The sequence below is a fragment of the Mirounga angustirostris genome, unplaced genomic scaffold (genome assembly GCF_029215605.1).
Source record: "Mirounga angustirostris isolate CCGP_5_RB_7025 unplaced genomic scaffold, mMirAng1.0.hap1 SCAF_5, whole genome shotgun sequence".
In the NCBI taxonomy this organism is placed as follows: domain Eukaryota; kingdom Metazoa; phylum Chordata; class Mammalia; order Carnivora; family Phocidae; genus Mirounga; species Mirounga angustirostris.
In genome coordinates, this window is record NW_026991713.1 from 9,909,133 (window position 1) to 9,926,821 (window position 17,689).

General features: G+C 50.5%; 2 protein-coding genes across 5 annotated transcripts in view; one reads left to right on the forward strand and one right to left on the reverse strand.

The window, feature by feature from the left end:
* The window catches only part of DDX17 (DEAD-box helicase 17), a 21,367-nt gene extending 16,866 nt beyond the window's left edge, over nucleotides 1-4,501 (forward strand). For 3 of the 4 annotated variants that reach the window (XM_064590607.1, XM_064590605.1, XM_064590608.1), the window contains 2 exons: nucleotides 263-505; nucleotides 1,482-4,501. In XM_064590607.1, coding sequence (XP_064446677.1) covers nucleotides 263-505; nucleotides 1,482-1,987 — 749 coding nt within the window. In that variant the 3' untranslated portion in view covers nucleotides 1,988-4,501. The remainder of the gene's footprint in view (nucleotides 1-262; nucleotides 506-1,481) is intronic. The other variant, XM_064590606.1, reaches the window with a different exon arrangement.
* KDELR3 (KDEL endoplasmic reticulum protein retention receptor 3) lies at nucleotides 2,038-16,557 on the reverse strand. The gene is made up of 5 exons (XM_045872527.3): nucleotides 16,283-16,557; nucleotides 11,866-11,966; nucleotides 7,378-7,536; nucleotides 6,424-6,676; nucleotides 2,038-5,423 (listed from the first exon to the last, which is right to left on the reverse strand). Exons 1-5 carry the CDS (start codon nucleotides 16,371-16,373, stop codon nucleotides 5,383-5,385), a joined length of 645 nt encoding a protein of 214 aa, XP_045728483.1. The 5' UTR covers nucleotides 16,374-16,557; the 3' UTR covers nucleotides 2,038-5,382.
* Nucleotides 16,558-17,689: the final 1,132 nt, after the last annotated feature.

Consider the following 17,689-nt stretch of genomic DNA (forward strand, 5'->3'; position numbering starts at 1 on the left):
TTTGGATGGTTGGATGGGATTCCCTTAGGATTTTACAGCTGATAAAGATGCCACTTCCTGTGCATGTCCCAAGAATCATTAATCCTCTTTTACTCTGTTGGGATAAGTCTTTTTTTGTTCCTGTTCAGAGTGGTTACTAACTTAATTTTCTTTCCTCTTGCTGTCATCTGCATTCGTGCTTCCCACCTGTTGTTGGCATGTCCTTTACCTTCTCTTTCCCTGCCACATCACCCTACCAACTGACTCACCGTTGGCTTTGAAGATGTGGAAGATGTCAAGTTTGTGATCAACTATGACTATCCAAACAGCTCAGAGGATTATGTGCACCGTATTGGCCGAACAGCCCGTAGCACCAACAAGGGCACCGCCTACACCTTCTTCACCCCAGGGAACCTAAAGCAGGCCAGAGAGCTGATCAAAGTGCTGGAAGAGGCTAATCAGGCTATCAATCCAAAACTGATGCAGTTGGTGGACCACAGAGGAGGCGGCGGAGGAGGGGGTAAGGGTAAGTCCTGGAGTTCTCCAGGTACTGCCAAGGTATCTTTTTGTGCTCATTGTGCCTCCCCCCCCCCCCCAAGTCCTGTGAAGGCTTTTGAGTATGTTGCTTAATAACGGGGGCAGTGATTAGTAGTTTTTCATGATCTCTTCTAAGTAAGACCATTGGCGGGGGGGGCTGTCATTGTCCTCCTTTTGCATCCCATTATTTCCATAGATGGTAATAATAAAACTGACCTTTGTGTTTTGAAGTACATGGTGCATGTTCAGAATTAAGCTGAATTCCAGTTGCTTTTAATACCTTCAAAGGCCTCAGTGTATATTAGGTTTTCAGTTTTTCAGGTTAAGAGATAGTAATTTTACACCATTTTATGGTCTTAGGCGTAGTTAATGGATCTGAAAATTGGATAGTTGCAAAATATTCTAGGATCGGAGCTTCTTGACTACCACTTTGGTATTACTTTGTCCCAAACTTACTGCATGCTGAAGCTGTTAAAATTACCTGAGAAGTTTCTTAAATAACAAGGTTTTGTTTTTTAAGTGGGTTTGGAATTGGGCGTAGGATCCCCAAGCTTGTGAGGTAATTCCGATGAAGTTAGGTCCACAAAGCAACGTCTGAGAAGCACTGTGTACTAGTAGAGGGTCCGGGTAGGGTGGTCCAAACTTTAGGGGCTTGTCTTTGTTTTTTAACCTGTGGTAAGTCACCTAAACTTCTTTACATTGTTGCTTTATTTTGAAGATTGTGTTTCTTGGTAAATTCTCAAAGGGAGAAGTTGAATGACCTTGACTGTTCACCATTCTTCTGAGAATGTCCTGTTAAGGAATCAGATTATGGGTATAAGTTTTAAAGTAACTGATTTGGAGGCTGGCCTAGCTAAAGGTCCAGAAAGAAGGTTGAATACTTCCGTGCCTCATACGGCTTTTTACATCTGGTTATGTTTGGATTCTGTATCTGGCATTAAAAATACCTCGTGTCCTCCCCTCAGGAGGTCGTTCTCGATACCGGACCACTTCTTCAGCCAACAATCCCAATCTGATGTATCAGGATGAGTGTGACCGGAGGCTTCGAGGAGTCAAGGATGGTGGCCGGAGAGACTCTGCGAGCTATCGGGATCGTAGTGAAACCGATAGAGCCGGTTATGCTAACGGCAGTGGCTATGGAAGCCCAAATTCTGCCTTTGGAGCACAAGCAGGCCAATACACCTACGGTCAAGGCACCTACGGGGCAGCTGCTTATGGCACCAGTGGCTATACAGCCCAGGAATATGGCGCCGGCACTTACGGGGCCAGTAGCACCAGCTCAGCCGGGAGAAGTTCACAGAGCTCTAGCCAGCAGTTTAGTGGGATAGGCCGGTCTGGGCAGCAGCCACAGCCACTGATGTCACAACAGTTTGCACAGCCTCCGGGAGCCACCAATATGATAGGTTACATGGGGCAGACCGCCTACCAATACCCCCCTCCTCCTCCCCCCCCTCCTCCTTCACGTAAATGAAACCACTCGAGTGGTAGTGACTTGTGCAGACTTACTACATTTAAAGGAACGCTCTCTTCCCCTTTTTTTCCTCCTCCCCTTTTCTTTCTTTTTTCTTTTTTTTTTTCCCCAACCATTGTGATTTGTCTTTCATGCAGATTAGTTAGACTTCACTGCCAGGTTTCTTCTGTCCGCCAAAATGATCCAGTCTGTAATAACAGATTTTGTAAAAACATATATATATATAGCCGACTGGAAGAGTTCCCCCCCCCCAACTTCTTGCATGTTGAGGATACTTGAGCTATTTTTCATCTTCAAAGAAAAAGTAAGGTATTAGGCCCTTTTGTGGGAGCCCATTTTTTTGTTGTCCTGAGTTGGGGGGGTAGGGGGGAGGGTAGAGGGTTGAATTCTGCAGAAGAAGATGGCATCTGTGCTTTAGGTTGCTCTCATTGCTGGGTTAGAAAACCAAGAGGGAATTCCCTGCACATTTTCTGTAATGCTTTTTAATGTTCCTCAGGCCTGATGAGTTTTTAAGACAGTGCTTTGCCATTGTCATTTTGGCTGATTGCTTGTTAAGTGCATTTGACAGTTTAAAAAAATTCCTAATTGGTTTTGTCCCCCCTATATTCTGCCTTGCTCCTTCCCAATTACTGAAAAATAACCATTTTAGTCTGGTTAGACATTGAATTTTTGAGTTTTTTAAGTGTATCTTCTAAATTACAAACCCCAAGTGTTTATTGCGATGGTTAAATGTAGCATCTCAGTATCTGGGTGGAAGCTGCCTATTTTTCTTCCCCACATAACCAGGGACCATCTGTGAAATTCATTTTCCAGCTAGATAGCTGCTCTGAGCAGAATGAACATAAATGCTCACTGAAAATTTAGTAACCAGGTAAATAACCAGTTAAGTATGCATTCACCTGCAGTATAAAAACCACCTTTAATTATAAACAGAATATACTCAGTGGCAAATTTTCTTTTTAAACTCAGTATCTGTAGAGCTAGAATAAAAGCACCTCTTTGCTAGCCACTCAGCCCTTTTGGCCAAATGATCTTGAATAAAGAACCTTTGGGGGTCTGTTAAGAAAGCTCTTAATTCTCTTCATACTCTTCTCTGCAGTGCTTTGTAACAGCTTTTGGATGCAAATTTTCTTCAGCATCCTTTTACACTCAGCTTTTTACAGGTAGGTAGTGCTTAAGAAAAGTTACAGAGGACTAAAGCCTAAGTCCTCACTTTTCTTCTTCTTGAAGGTAGGTGAGTTTGTCCCCTTGATAGTGATACTGTTTTACTGACACTTCTGTAGCACATGGGCCTAGAAGGAATTTTCTGCTCTTGTGTTCACTGTAATAGGACAGGGAGATCAGACAGCCCCAGAACCCTCTTCCGTATCCAGTGTTGGACTATTAATTTTTTATGCTATTATTGGTATTGTTCATTAACAATGTAGTTAAAGGGGGAAGGCTCCACTGCATTCTTTGGCTAAGGCCTGAGGGTGCTTGCTGGTTTGTAATATCTAAATACTTGAGGTTTTTTTTCGTTTTGTTTTTCTTTTAAAATTCTTCAGGGAGAGAGAAGGGATGGTTTCTGAGGGGTTCTGAAAAGTATGGTTGAATGTGCAACATACAGGTAGGTTGTCAGCAGAAGCTGAAATGTACGCATGTAAGAACTTCCACATGTCTCCCCCTCCCCCCACACATTTTCTTCTTTAACTGTACTTTTTTCCCCCTTCTTCGAGAAGTTGAGGCTGAGGGAGGATGGTAGGCACAGGAAAACTTGGCAAAACTGCTCTGTGCTTTTAAAACCAAAGTGCCCCCTCACCCCCTGCCCAAAAAAAAAAAATTATTTTTTGGTCTAAGCACTGACCAGTCCATTCTAGATATTTCTTTGTTTTTAAACAGGTGCCACCACAGGGGTGTCCTACTTACTCTCTTGCAGGTCTTAAAGCATCCCTTTGTGGGAAGGGTCTCTGGGCAAGCGTTACTTGGTCAGCTGCTTGCTTCCCTTTTTCCACCAGGGATGATGTCGTAAGTCAAAATAACAGCATATTCCAAATCTCAAAAGCAATTGTGGTCTGAGCACAATTGAAATTTAGCAGAGTTTTTCCTTTATAGCTTTAGAGTAACTCTTCTGCTTCTCTGTCACTCATAATTCAGGTTCTGCCTTTGCTTCAGGACATGAGCAGAAGAGTCCTCATGTGATGCTAGTTGTTATCGCAGTCATGGTTGAAACTCATTTAGGGAAGGGATTTCAATATTAAGCTGTGGGGCTGCTTCTCCCCAATTCCTAACAATCCATTGTGTGGACTTTTCTCATCTAAAAGGTTGGTGGCTTTTGCTTGGGATCAGTGCTCTATTCACGTTCTTGCTGGTCTCTGAACACATTCCTGTTGCGTTAAGACTTGAAAGATTTGTAGATGTGTGATGTTCAGCAGGCACAGGATGCTAAGAGCTATGTTACTATTCTTAGTTTGTAAATTGTCCTTTTGATACCATCTTGTTTTCTTTTGTAGGTATAAATAAAACACTTGACAATAAGGTGTGAACTTTTTATTGCTTGAAAATTCTCTGATTATAGTCCACTGGTAGTTTTCTTAACAATTTTTATTTGCTTCAAGACCACATTTGGGGGTGTTTGATTGAGTAATCATCCTAGCACCTAAAAATGTGAAAGGGAGGTGGGATTGATTGGTCTTAATGGAAAAATTGGAGTCACAAAGCAACAAGGCCAGGCACCTAGTAGGTAAAGGCTTGGTTATTTGTTTCCTCATTGGTAAATGGTCGTCATGGTGGCGGTACCCACTTAGGTTACTGGGATTAAAGTACTGTGTGGAGCTGCTGTGAGCCATAGGAAGACCCAAATCTGTTTTAAAGGTGAGGAAGGAAACTACTTCAGTCTAACCAAAGCTGATAAATTTGGCTTTCGCTTGTGGCTTGAAGACAGAAGTTGAAGTAACACTTCACACCTGTAATACTAGGTCACCTCTGTATCACTCCCTAAACTTGAAAGTGAAAATTAAATACCATGCTTCTAGTACTTGAAGTCTGATCTTTGGGGACATTTGCCTTATACACAGACCTCTTTCCAGATGGGATTGACTGTTCCTTAGCATGAGGCTCACGCTAGGACCTTGGGAGCAATAGTACATGGGTTAAGCTAAGATTCCTTGATGCTCCAGTTGACGTGAGGCCCCGTGCTTGTGTAATTGGCCTAGGTTTTTTATTGCTATAATTTAAGGGACAGATCGGTGAGAACGTCTTCTACGTAGAATGATCAGTGCTTTGCTGAAATCCACACTAAGCGTTTTTCTCATTTTAATTGTAACATTTGGTCCGAGTCCTGTAGAAGTGGTCCAGGAGAACATTTCAAATACTTTGTTCAGTGTTCTTGTTAGGGTGTAGAACCATCTCTGGGGCCCTCAAATTGGCATTGGAAGACTTAACTTCTTTCCTTTAAGGACTAGAAGAAGATGGAGATGAAATTAGAATTTATCCCATGAAAAGACTCCCTTACAAACTGCAGTTTCTCTAATTCCCAGTTCATAATAGGTGTTTGTTAAAGCCAAGGGGGAAACTTCATCCCAGGTTAACTATAGACTCCTACACCACCTCCCCATCTTGGTTACTGATCCCACTTTCCCTTAGGCCATAAACTTGGCCTCCCTTTCTGTTTCACATCTGTCCAGTGCCTTTGAGATCTGCCCCAAACAGGTGACCTCTGCACACACAGGCGGCCTCGTGAACAACCACAACTGCCCCATCCCTAGTCTCCCTACTTGGCTGCCTTTTACTCTACAGGGCAGCTGCTGGGCTGCTTCTTGAGCCTTCCAGTGGCTGCACTTAGCAATCGGTGGAATGCAGACCCGTAACCCCGATCTTGCTTGACTCTGAGCTCTCCAACTTTATAGACTGACCACACTAGCCTTTTCGTCCTTTGACACACCAACCTGGTTCCATTCTCAGGGCTCCTACATAAGCTATTCTGTGGAATCTTTCTCCTATATATATATATATTTTTAAGATTTTTATTAGAGAATGAGAGAGAGAGAACACGAGAGGGGATAGGGTCAGAGGACGAAGCAGACTCCCTGCCAAGCAGGGAGCCCGATGCGGGACCCGATCCAGGGACTCCAGGATCATGACCTGAGCTGAAGGCAGTCGCTTAACCAACTGAGCCACCCAGGCGCCCCACTCCTATATTTTTCTAACCAAGTGTTCTGTCAAATGTCCTCCCATAGTTCTCTCTACACAGTGTTCGCACTAGTACATGCAGTATCTAACTGGTCTGTATTTCTTCATGGTACTTGTTTCCTGAAAATGTTCATCTTCCATCAACTGAAGTAAAAGCACCAGGAGGGGCAGAGACTTGTATCTATACATTCACTTCCAGATCCCGTCCTGTTGAATGGGTAACTCCTTGTGCAACCCTCCAGAGCACCCCTGCTCTGTCTGGTACCTACCTTTGGTCACATACAAGTAGAAGAAGTCACAGTAGAAGATGGTTTGTACTACTCCAGACACCACTGCAATTTGGTCATAGAAGTTCTCAGTCTGATACCGCCTGATCCAGTTAGCCAGGTAGAGTGCCCGGTACAGCCCAAGAAAGAACAGGTAGTGAGTAGTAATGGTCTCCGCCTCTCCAGTTTTACTGATCATGAAGAGCTGGGGCAGGATGGCCACTGATTCCAGGTAGATGGAGAAAGTCCAGAGGACCTGAACCAAAGAGGTAAGTGGCTAGAAGAGGCGGATCAAGACCATGAAGGGGGGCCCATCTCTTTAAAAGGACGTAATTACTGGAATAATCTAGTGCAGCAAAAAAAAAAAGTTTCTGAAATAATCAGTGTATCATTCCACCCCTCTGTAAATACAAGATATTTCTAAAAGATTGAAGCAAAGTGCTTTTTTTAACATCACATGAACATTTCTTTAGAACATAATTTTTTTTTTTTTTAAGATTTTATTTATTTGAGAGAGAGAGAATGAGAGAGAGCACATGAGAGGGGGGAGGGTCAGAGGGAGAAGCAGACTCCCCGCCGAGCAGGGAGCCTGATGCGGGACTCGATCCAGGGACTCCAGGATCATGACCTGAGCCGAAGGCAGTCGCTTAACCAACTGAGCCACCCAGCCGCCCCTAGAACATAATTTTTAATTGTTGGGGAACTTTATTGTCTAAACTCCTCTTAATTAAAGCCACAGTTTCTCAAAATGCAGTCCTTGAACGCGAGCATCAGAACTTGCTGCTAGGTTTGCGGGCCCCCAGATTCTTGGGCTGCAGCCCAGACCTCCTGCGCTGCAATCACAGCCTGGACTGCGCTCTAGTAACCGGCCACCTGGGGGACAGAAGGTCTCAGCCGTAAGCGGTGCTGTGATGCCTGCTTTGTTAACATAAGGACTATTTGGGTCCCTTCTCTTACCTCCAGGGGAGTAAAACTGTAGTTCTCAAGGAAGGAGAGACCAATGACGGGGACCAGAAGAAACTCCAGGCGGAATGTGTCATTCTCACTGTCAAAGGTCTTCCGAAATTTCCCATAGATCATGTACACTGTGACATAGGCAGAGAGGAGAAAAACCACCTAACAAGGGAAAGAAACACATGGGAATCAATGAAGTCATTTTCCAACCTACTTGCTGGGCTTCCAAGCCACCCTCAGTTGGGACTTACCAAATAAGGGGCTAGAGCGCTGCCCCAAGGTGGACAAAGTGAAATGCGTGTGCAATTTCTCTTGAGTCATTGGCCTAGATTCTGAAGCTAATGACCCTTTTGTTAAGTAACTCCATGCTTCTAATGAGGACGGACGGCACCAACTATGAACACTCAAAGGTGCCCAGGCCTTTCCTTACTGCAGAGCGTTAGGGAGAAGACCAGAGTTGGTCTCTGTCCGGGAATTTAGCAGTGGCTGGAATCCCAGGGCTCTTAACTCGAATTCCTGGATCTGCCTCAGTGACTTGTGAGCATTCTTGCACCAGGACTGACACCCTTTGAATCAGCCGATCCTTGCTCCTTCAGAAAAGCTCTCTTTTTCTAATCACAGTAGCTGCCCTCCAGCATGTGATGGTTTTATGGTTTGCCAGAGGTTCTCAAATTTGTGTGTGCATCAGAATCACATAAATGGCCGCTTTTCTCCCCCGCCCCCAGAGTTACTGCTGACTCAGTAGGTCTAAGTAGACTTGAAGATCTGCATTTCTAGCAAGTTCCTATGTGATGCTGATGCTGCCGGTCCAGGAACTCACTGGCCTAGAGAACTCCTATTTGTACTTCAAAACTCAGATTAGTTTCTCACCAGAATGAGGCAAATACACTTTCGTCACCATAGCTCCATGGGAACCCATTCACTGCCCCCCATGATCACATGTTCTGTAAATGTCTGTGTACCAGTCTCTTTCCCCTGTGGGAGGGGATTTCTGTAAGAGGGTCCTGACTTCATGTCCACCTCCAAATCCCCAGCCCCTAACTCAGGGCCCGGCACAAAACATGTCAGAATGAATGAATGAATCAATGAAGTGGTGATCACTTCCTCACTTCACAAATGTAGAAACTGGCCTGAGGTTCCTACAACTCATTCAGCCATGCCAAGCGCTAGGTCTGCAGTCCCTCCCAGGGCTATCCAAGTCAGACCCTTGGGCAGAGGAATGAACTAAGTAGGTGGTGTTTGCTATTTCTGTGTTGACTTTAAGTAAAGACCATGATTTTAGGACCTCAGACTGAAGTTCACACAGTTCAACACCCCACAGATAACATCATCCATTCCAACAAGATCCCTGGATTCCGAAAGGCACATCTCTGGTATGGAGGGGAAAGAGAACCTGCCTTGGTTAAGTATCTTCTGCGTGCTAGGCACTTTACATATACTTTCTCATATAGTCTTCACAATAGTCCTGCAACATAGGTAGAATTCCCCTCACATAGCCTTTCTTCCTTAAAAACGGAACTATTAGATGATGTGCCCAACTTAAAAACTACACTTCCCAACCTCCTCCGCAGATAAGGATGGTCAGTAATGTGCAGGTGAAAGTCACTGGGTACAGTTTGGAAAAGGCTCTTTACCAAAGGGCTTAGCCAGCTGGCAGACACGCTATGGCTCTCTCCCCTTCTTCCTCCTTCCTGCCCAGAATGTGATGTGATGGTAAGGAGTTCTAGCATCCATTTTGTGAGCCTGAGGCAACCTTGAGGGTAGATGTCACATCTGGACTCTGTATAATTTGCAGGGCCTCTTAAAGAACTGAATTTCAAGATGGCAATAGCAAAGCATTAAACCAAGCGTGGGGCCCTTCTGAGCAACTGCACGGGGCACACATCTGTGAGTCCTGGTCACACTAAAATGATGGAGCAGAAAGTTAAAAGGAGTTGCCATCGCAGCCCTGGACAGCCCACCTCCAGATTCCATGTTATGAGTAAGGTAAAAATAAACCTTTATCTTATTAAACTAACTATTTTTTAAAAATATTTCTTTATTTTAAAGAGAGAGCACGAGTGGGAGGGGCAGAGACAGAGGGAAAGAGAATCAAGCAGACTCTGAGCTGAGCACGGAGCCCAACACGGGGCTCAATCTCACCCCTGAGATCATGACCAGAGCCGAAACCAAGAGCTGAACACTTAACCGACTGAGCCACCCAGGTGCCCCTAAAATAACTTTTATTTTAAGTCTCTGTTACCAGCATCCAAGCAGTAACATTCCACTTCACTGACTCTGAAACCTGTGGTCCTTTCACTAACCCATGTTGCCTTAAAGAGTTTGGATGGCTGAGGGGCACCTGGCTGCCTCAGTCAATGGAGCATGTGACTCTTGATCTTGGGGTCGTGAGTTCAAGCCCCACGTTGGGTGTAGAGCTTTTATTTTTTTTTATTTTTTATTTTTTTAAAAGATTTTATTTATTTATTTGACAGAGAAAGACACAGCGAGAGAGGGAACACAAACGGGGGGGAGTGGGAGAGGGAGAAGCAGACTCCCTGCCGAGCAGGGAGCCCGATGCGGGACTCGATCCCGGGACTCCAGGATCATGACCTGAGCCGAAGGCAGTCGCTTAACCAACTGAGCCACCCAGGCGCCCTGGGTGTAGAGCTTTTAAAAAAAAAAAAAAAGAGCTATGATGGCTGATTAAAAGCTCAGAAAATGCCTCACCCCAACATAACCTCTAATGGTTATGGCCCAGAGCCTAAGACATCAGAGTGGAACCAAGAGATGCTCAGTTTCTCCTACAAAACAGGGCCGTGCTTCAGAGCAACAGCTTCCTATCACAAAACGAAGTCCAAACTGTGGACCTGCGCCATCCGCCCCCCCCAGCCTTCTGATGGCAGCCCCACCTCCATCGGGCAGCCCTGGCCTGCTGAGCTCCCGCCTGTCCTGTGAATACAGCAAGCTTGTTTCCGTCCTGGTGGTCTTTGCACCAGCTATTCCTTCTGCTGGGAATGCTGTCCGCTGATCAGCCCATGGCTGGTTCCTTGTGTCACACAGACCTTGACATTTATGTCACCTCTTCAGAGAGGCCCTTCCTGGTCATACTCCCTAAACAGCTTCCCATTCGTTCTCTATCACATCACCCAGTTTTTAAGATTTTTTTTTTATGGGGCGCCTGGGTGGCTTAGTTGGTTAAGCATCTGACTTTTCAGTTCAGGTCTTGATCTCAGGGTCGGGAGTTCAAACCCCAGGCTCCGGGACACCTGGGTGGCTCAGTTGGTTGAGCGACTGCCTTCGGCTCAGGTCATGATCCTGGAGTTCCGGGATCGAGTCCCGCCGCATCGGGCTCCCTGCTTGGCGGGGAGTCTGCTTCTCCCTCTGACCCTCCCCCCTCTCATGCTCTCTCTCTATCTCATTCTCTCTCAAATAAAAACAAAACAAAACAAAACAAAAACAAACCCCAGGCTCCATGCCCAGACTACTTTAAACAAACAAACAAACTTTTTTTAATTAAAGGAAACGTCATCACCCTATTTTAATGATTTGCATAGGCTCATCCCTAGCCAAAGATTTTCTTGCTTGTTTTATTATTTGTCTCCCCATTTAGAATATAGTTTCCACGAGAATAGGAGCCTCTTGGGGCGCCTGGGTGTTAAGCGTCTGCCTTTGGCTCAGGTTGTGATCCCAGGGTCCTGGGATCGAGCCCCGCATCGGGCTCCCTGCTCGGCAGCGGGAAGCCCGCTTCTCCCTCTCCCACTCCCCCTGCTTGTGTTCCCTCTCTCGCTGTCTCTCTCTCTCTCTGTCAAATAAATAAATAAAATCTTTAAAAAAAAAAAAAGAATAGGAGCCTCTTATGTCTTCTTCAAGTTCCTGGCTCATAGTAGGTGCTCAATAAATAGTTGTCAAATGGATGTCGGATGGATAATCTCTCTGAAAGCTCAGAGTTCATGTTTGATTTTCTTGCTTATTTTTTAACCATTATAATAGCTAACCTTTGCCGACTGTTTAATATATGATGGCTATTGGGCACCTGGGTGGCTCAGTCGGTTAAGCGTCTAACTCCTGGTTTCAGCTCAGTCATGATCTCAGGGCCGTGAGACTGAGATGGAGCCCGAGCCCTACCTTGGGCTCTGCACTCAGCGGGGAGTCTGCTTGAGATTCTCTCCCTCTGCCCCTCCCTCTGTCCTCCCCCACACGCACTCTGTCTCTCTCTCTCAAAATAAATAAATCTTAAAATATATATATATGATGGCTATTGTGTATTTGCATGTATTACCTCACTTAATTTCCACCACAAGCCCTCTGAGGTGAGTACTATTATTATCCTCATTTTGCAGATGGGGAAAGGGAGGTACACAGAGGCCCGAGGCCTCGCCTGAGCCCAGGTCCCACAGCGGCTAACAACACACCCAGGTCTGCCTGCCTCCACCGCCTGAGTTTGCAAGCATACTATCTGGGTCTGTCGGGCTCAGCAGCCCCCGCCACCATGGCCACCCACCCCCTCACCTTCATGACTGTGTTGTAGATGGAGATGAAGTTGGTGAACAGGTCCAGGTACCTGGTGGTGAAGACGAGAGCGAAAAGGATCTGGCTCTTCCCAGAGATGCCTGTGGCCAAAGGAGGATGAGAGACAATGAGAACACAGACTCCTAGGCCCACCAACACTCCAGAAGCCCAGAGCCTGAGCTGAAAAGGCCCACAGGGTGTCCAATCCCACTTAGTGACAACACCCTGTCCCCGCACGGTCCCTCGCTGAGGGTCAGGAAACAGCCCTTCCTGCTGGATCACTTGAGTTCCTCTCATGAGCACAAACACCAAGCTCCCAGGGCCCCAGCATGGGCCTGCTCGGGTTCAGTTCCCGGCTCTGATAAGCTGTGGCGGGGGGTGGAGGCGTCTCTTCGCTCCATCCCGACTTCCACTGGCGGTCCCCAAAGCTCTGTCTTCTGGAGAGCAAGTCATGGACTTTACAAAGTGTCAATTCGGCAGGGGGACCAGAGCGGGTGGAGGAAAAAGCAGGGCCAGAGGAGCATTCAGTTTTATTTTCCAAATTTTAAAAATTAAAAATACGTTTTGTTTAGTTATAAAAGTTATAACTATTTTTACCCTTCGTAAAAAGAAAAGAATACATAGCTATAAATAAAAAAGCAGCGGTCACCCGAATCCCCAAGACTCGGTGTGCGTCCTCTCAGATCTTTGCTGGCACACACGTGGCCACATCAAGTTGACAAAACTGGGGTCATACTTTTCATGCTACCACCTCACCTGCTTTGGTCTCTCTTTTTTAACTTTTTATTTTGAATTAATTTTAGATTGGCAGAAGAACTGTAAAGATAGTACAGAGCGGTCCCATACACCCTTCACCCAGCTTCCCCCAACGGTGACATCTTGCCTAATCACAGGACATTTACCAAAACTAAGACATTCCCACTGACACAGCGCTGCTGACCAAACTCCAGGCTTTATTCAGATTTCTCCCATTTTCCCACTCACACCCCTTTTGTGTCCCACAAGCCAATCCAGGAATCTAAATGCTAAATGCCGTCATGCTCCTGAATCCCCCCGTGGCCACTTTTGCTATGTCATGGAGGTGGGTCCAGGGCAAGGCGAGCCCTGTCCTACCTCCCGTTCTGTTCCTCTTGCTCGACAGACAAGCCCACACCAGTCTGGACACCTCAGCAAACCATTCCCATCAGCGATACCTGCGTTTCTGATCCAAAGGCCAACTCTGTCCTCACTCACCCAACCTCCCCAGAGCCAGCTGAGGAGTGTCTGTTCAGAACCTCATCCTTCCCCTGGCTTCTGCGACCATCCACACTGCTGGCTCACTGCCCCTGGCCGCTCCTGTCCTGGCTCCCTAATTGTTGGAGGGCTACCCCGGCTTCTCCCTGTCCCCGTGCCATCTCATCTCACATGCCAGGGATGCCCCAGCTCTAGACGCTCCTCCGAGTTCTGACCTATATAGGCCAGCCTGACCAAACTCACCATCCCCTCAAGCCCCTCCTCCTGTCTCCCCTCTTTGAGAATGCCACCACCATCCCCTCAAGCCACAAAACCAAGAGCCATCCTTGAGTCCCTCCCCCGTGTCCCCCCCAGCTCCACTACATCCACTTCCATGCCCCTTGCCCGCCCGGCGCCCTACCTCAGAGGTCTCACTGGTCTCCCCAAGTCCTTCCCTGCTGCCAGCTCACCCCCCTCCATTCCACTTACCAACCGATGGCCTATTGGTAATGGATCGACTGGGGACTTTGGCACCGAGAAGTGACATTACTTGATTAAGGGTCTGGTTCCTTTATTCGCCTAAACGGTGCCATATCTACTCCTCTGGTGCTGGATATTTTGGGGAGGGGGACAATTGTAAAGACTGAGGTTGAATACCACTGAAGCCCCTAACATTCTGGAGGGTGCTGGGTGGCCGTGCCAGCCTCCTAGTAGTATGGCAGGCCTGAGCCTCACACTCCTCATTGTGAAAGGAGCGGCCTCACAGAGGTGGGACAGGACTGACCGGAAGCCTAAAGAGGACTTGGCGAGAACGTGAGTGCCCTTTGGGGGTCTGGGACTTGGACTTGCAGCAGTGAGGCTGGCTGTGGGCGAGGGAGCCCACCCCAGGCATGGGGCGTGGAGTCCAGGAGGCCAGCTCTGGGCTACACCTACTGCTCCCCCATCTCCCAGAGGCCTCACAGAGAGGTCCTCAGCACCATTTAGGAGGGCCCAGGAGGGGACTCTGGTAGGGGACAATTTGCTACCCCCCCCCCACAGCCTTCCCCAAGCCCTCCCTTCTCTGCATCCTCAGCCTGCTAGGTTCCTGGGCTTTGCTCACATTTTCCTTAGTGCTTGGGAGCTCTGGCAATCTTGAGCACAAAAGTTTTCACACTCTTGAAAGCAGTGAAAAGTTTCCACCAGAGCAAGCCATGCACAGAGACCCAGGACACAGAAGAGAACATGAGCCAGTACCCAGCCAGAGTCCCTCAGGGGTCCACTGAGCACATATGGGACCCACTACAGCCCTCCCTCCATTTCACAGATGGGGAAACTGAGGTTCGAGGTCACACGGTGAGTCAGTGGCTGAGTAAGAACTAAGCCCCAGTGTCCTACCTTGGTGGGGGGCGGGGGGAGGGCAAGGAGTGGTCAGGGAGGGTCTCACCAGGCTCCGCATCTCCGGGTGGACAGGGCTGGCATCCAGGCACCTCACCTCTTCAGATCCCAACCAGGCCTATGCCAACCCCCCTCCACACACACACAGGATCCAGCACCCAGCTGCCCTTTTCCTTTTTCCACAGCACTTAGCACGTCTAACAAACCTATCATTTACTTGGTTGCTCCGACTGTTGCTTGTTGGCAGTTTCCCACTGCTAGAAAGTCCGCTCCCCCAGGCCGGGGGCTCTGTCCCTGCTTTCCCAGTTATGTCCGGCGGGCCTAGGGCCGTGCTGGTAGAGTGGGTTGGGGAACAGCGCCCCCTCCTGGTCATGGTTGCTCATCCCGCTCAGGGCCCTCCGCGGAAGAGCAGGGACACGTCCGAGCTAGATCCCTCCCCTCACCGGAGCTGGGAGCCCCTCCCGGGGCTCCTGCCTCACTTCCCTGAGTGGGAATCTGAGGGGCTGTGAGTGCCTATCTCTCCAGAGACCGAAAACTGGAATGGCCTGCAGGTCCAGAACCACTCCCTCTGCAAGGCCTCTCACCCGAGCACCCCACCCCACCCCTTACCAACGCCCCCCGCCCCCGCTGCTCTCTGCCCCCTCTCTCGGTGGGTCCACACAGCTTTCAGAGTGACCTGCTTCAGGTCCCTTCCGGGGCCCCCTCCCCTGTTCTCCAAACTTCCATCACTCCCCAGTCCCGACGCCCTAGCCTGAAACACAAGGCCCCTTCACATTTGGACCCCCAGCCCCCCTGCCACTCATCTCCCTTACGGACCACCCCCAAATCGGGCTGCTCGCTGTCCCTGGGACATTCCCTGCCCTCTGCGACCTGTGGGCTTTTGTACCCCCAGTGTCCTCCACACAGCACACCCTTCCTGGGCGACACTCTGCCCGTCCTCCGGGACCCAGCACAGAGCTGCTGCCTCCATGAAGCCTTCAGGGGTCTGCTCTCTGCCTCCTTGGCCCCCTGCCCAGCCTGCACTCATCTCTGTATCCCCTCAGCCCCGTGCCTAGCCCAGGGTGGGTGCCTCCGGGACACCCGCGGACAAAGATGGCTGCAGGAGGCTTGAGCAGCCTCTTAATGCACTGAGTCTCTTTGGCTACCACCCGTCCCGCTGTGAAACTTCTCCAAACCCCCAGCAGGGCTTCCACACTGCTGGGACCTCTCCTGCCATCCCTGGGCTTCGGCTCCGGGGCAGCTCCGGGCTCACCGGGGCCGGGCCTGGTGTCCCTCCTGCCACATCACGGCCGCCTGTGCGCTCGCAGGCGGGGGAGGGAAGAGGGCCCAGCCCGAGGGGCAGTCTGGAGGGGGCAGGGGAGAGTGGTGGGGGAAGGAAAGAGAAGGCCCCGGGAATTGCAGGCTACTTCCTGTGTGCATAACTCCCCCCCCCCCCCCCCCCCCCCCCCGCCCAACCCCCGATCCCCTCGATCCCACCGCAGCCGGAGGCCTCGCCTGCTGCGGAGTGAAGGGAGGGACTGGCAGGAGCAAGAGGATGTCGCCTCCTCCTTATCTCTGTCCTCTTCCCACGAGCCGTGGCGGTGCCGAGGCAGGGACGGCGCGGGGGTGAGTGGAGGCACAAGCCCACCCTCCGTCCCTCATCTCCACGGGCCCGCTCTTTGACCAAGTACAACTTGAAAGTTTCTTTGGAAGCTGAGCTGTGCAAAAAGAGTTTCAAGCACCGCCAAGCCGGAGTCCTCACCCTGCAGGCAGGCGGCATCGGCTGGCCCCGGCCCGCCCCCGGCACCCCCCACCCCCCACCCCCACCCCCGCCGCCCGGGGCGACCCTCACCCGAGCAGCACTTGGACCTCCAGATCTTCCCCAGGAGCAAGATCATGGCCAGGAGGTGGCTCAGGTCGCCGAGGATCCGGAACACGTTCATGGTGCCCCCGACGGCCCGGCACCGCGCGCCGCCAACTCCCGGGAAACTTTGCGGCGGGCGAGGCGGCTGCCACGTCCCCGGCCCGGCTCTGGGTCCCGCGCGCCGCTGCCCGCGCTCCGAGCCCCGCGCTCCCCGCCCGCCGCCGCTCCGCCAGCGCACTCGGGGCCGGGCGGTGACGTGGCCGGGCCGCCCGCCGAGCCGGGAGAGCCAGGAAGCGCCGCCGCCCGAGATCCCGCCTCCCGCCCGGCCCAGCGCCTCGGGCCGGGGGCGGGGCTGCCGGGCGAGCCGGGCGGGGGGGGGGGCTCGGGCCGCGGCCTCTGCCACCGCCCCCCCCCGCAGCCCCCGGGGCCTCCCGCACGCCACCTCGGGCCAGCTGCCGCGCCCAGTCCCGCCGCCTCAGTCCGCTCATCTGGACCCGGTGAACAAGGCGGACGCCAGGGTGGAGTGGGGTTCCGCGGGCTAGCGCTTGGCAGAAGCCTCGGGGGCTGGAAGTACCCCGTAAATGTCACCCATTGCCCCTGTCACCATCAATCTGGGGTTCAACTCCTCCTTCCTTGGAGCCGGATACCTGGCCCTCTCACCTGTCCCCTGGGAGAGCCACCTTGTTCTGCCCTGACCAGTAGGAGGTGAAGGGGGTAAGTCATGGCCCTCAAGTTTGGAGTCAGGCTGACCTCAGGTCCAGCCTCCCCGCTGTGCGCCTTCTGTCTTGGCCTCAGTCGATTCATCTGTAGAATGGGTTACTGTACGAAAGATGTCTGTCAGGGAGATCCAGGGCCCCCCTAGTGTTTTCCTCTTCTTGGTATGACAAGATGATCAACAGGAACACAGGCCAGGAGACTCCAGAGGGCCGTGGGCTGTTGGCCACCAAGGTGGGAGGAAGGGGGAAGGGCGAAGGACCACCAGCGGGCAGGAGTCCTCCCAGTGCTGTGTGGCCTAAGCAGGTCCACCCACCCTCTCTGGGCCTTGGTCTCTGCATCTGTAAGAGTGGACCGCATAAGCTAAGGGCCTTTATTACCACCCTCTTTTTGACCCCAGTAGGCCCTTCATCTCTCCCTAAACACTGGCCTCCTCCCACCTCCATCCCCACCACAGCCAGAGAGGCTTTGCTATGATGGAATCTGTCACTCTCCGACTCATCACCCTTCCATGGCTCCCTCACCATGACTCCCAGGGCAAGGCAGTCCTCTGAGACTCTCAACGTGGTCCAAGGGCTAGCAGCATCTGCATCACGGGCTGGGGAGGCAGAATCTCGAGCCCCACCTCAGACCCACTGACTCTGAATCTGCGGTTAAAGAGGATCGCCGGCTGATTCATGG

Bases quoted from the DNA above. Each gene is read 5' to 3' on its own strand.
- KDELR3 (XM_045872527.3), bottom strand. From the start codon at position 16,373: ATGAACGTGTTCCGGATCCTCGGCGACCTGAGCCACCTCCTGGCCATG. The intron at 11,967-16,282 runs GTGAGGGTCGCC...CTTTGGCCACAG, and splicing joins GAGGTCCAAGTGCTGCTCGG to GCATCTCTGGGAAGAGCCAG. The intron at 5,424-6,423 runs GTAGGTACCAGA...ATCTTCTTCTAG, and splicing joins CTACTTGTATGTGACCAAAG to TCCTTAAAGGAAAGAAGTTA.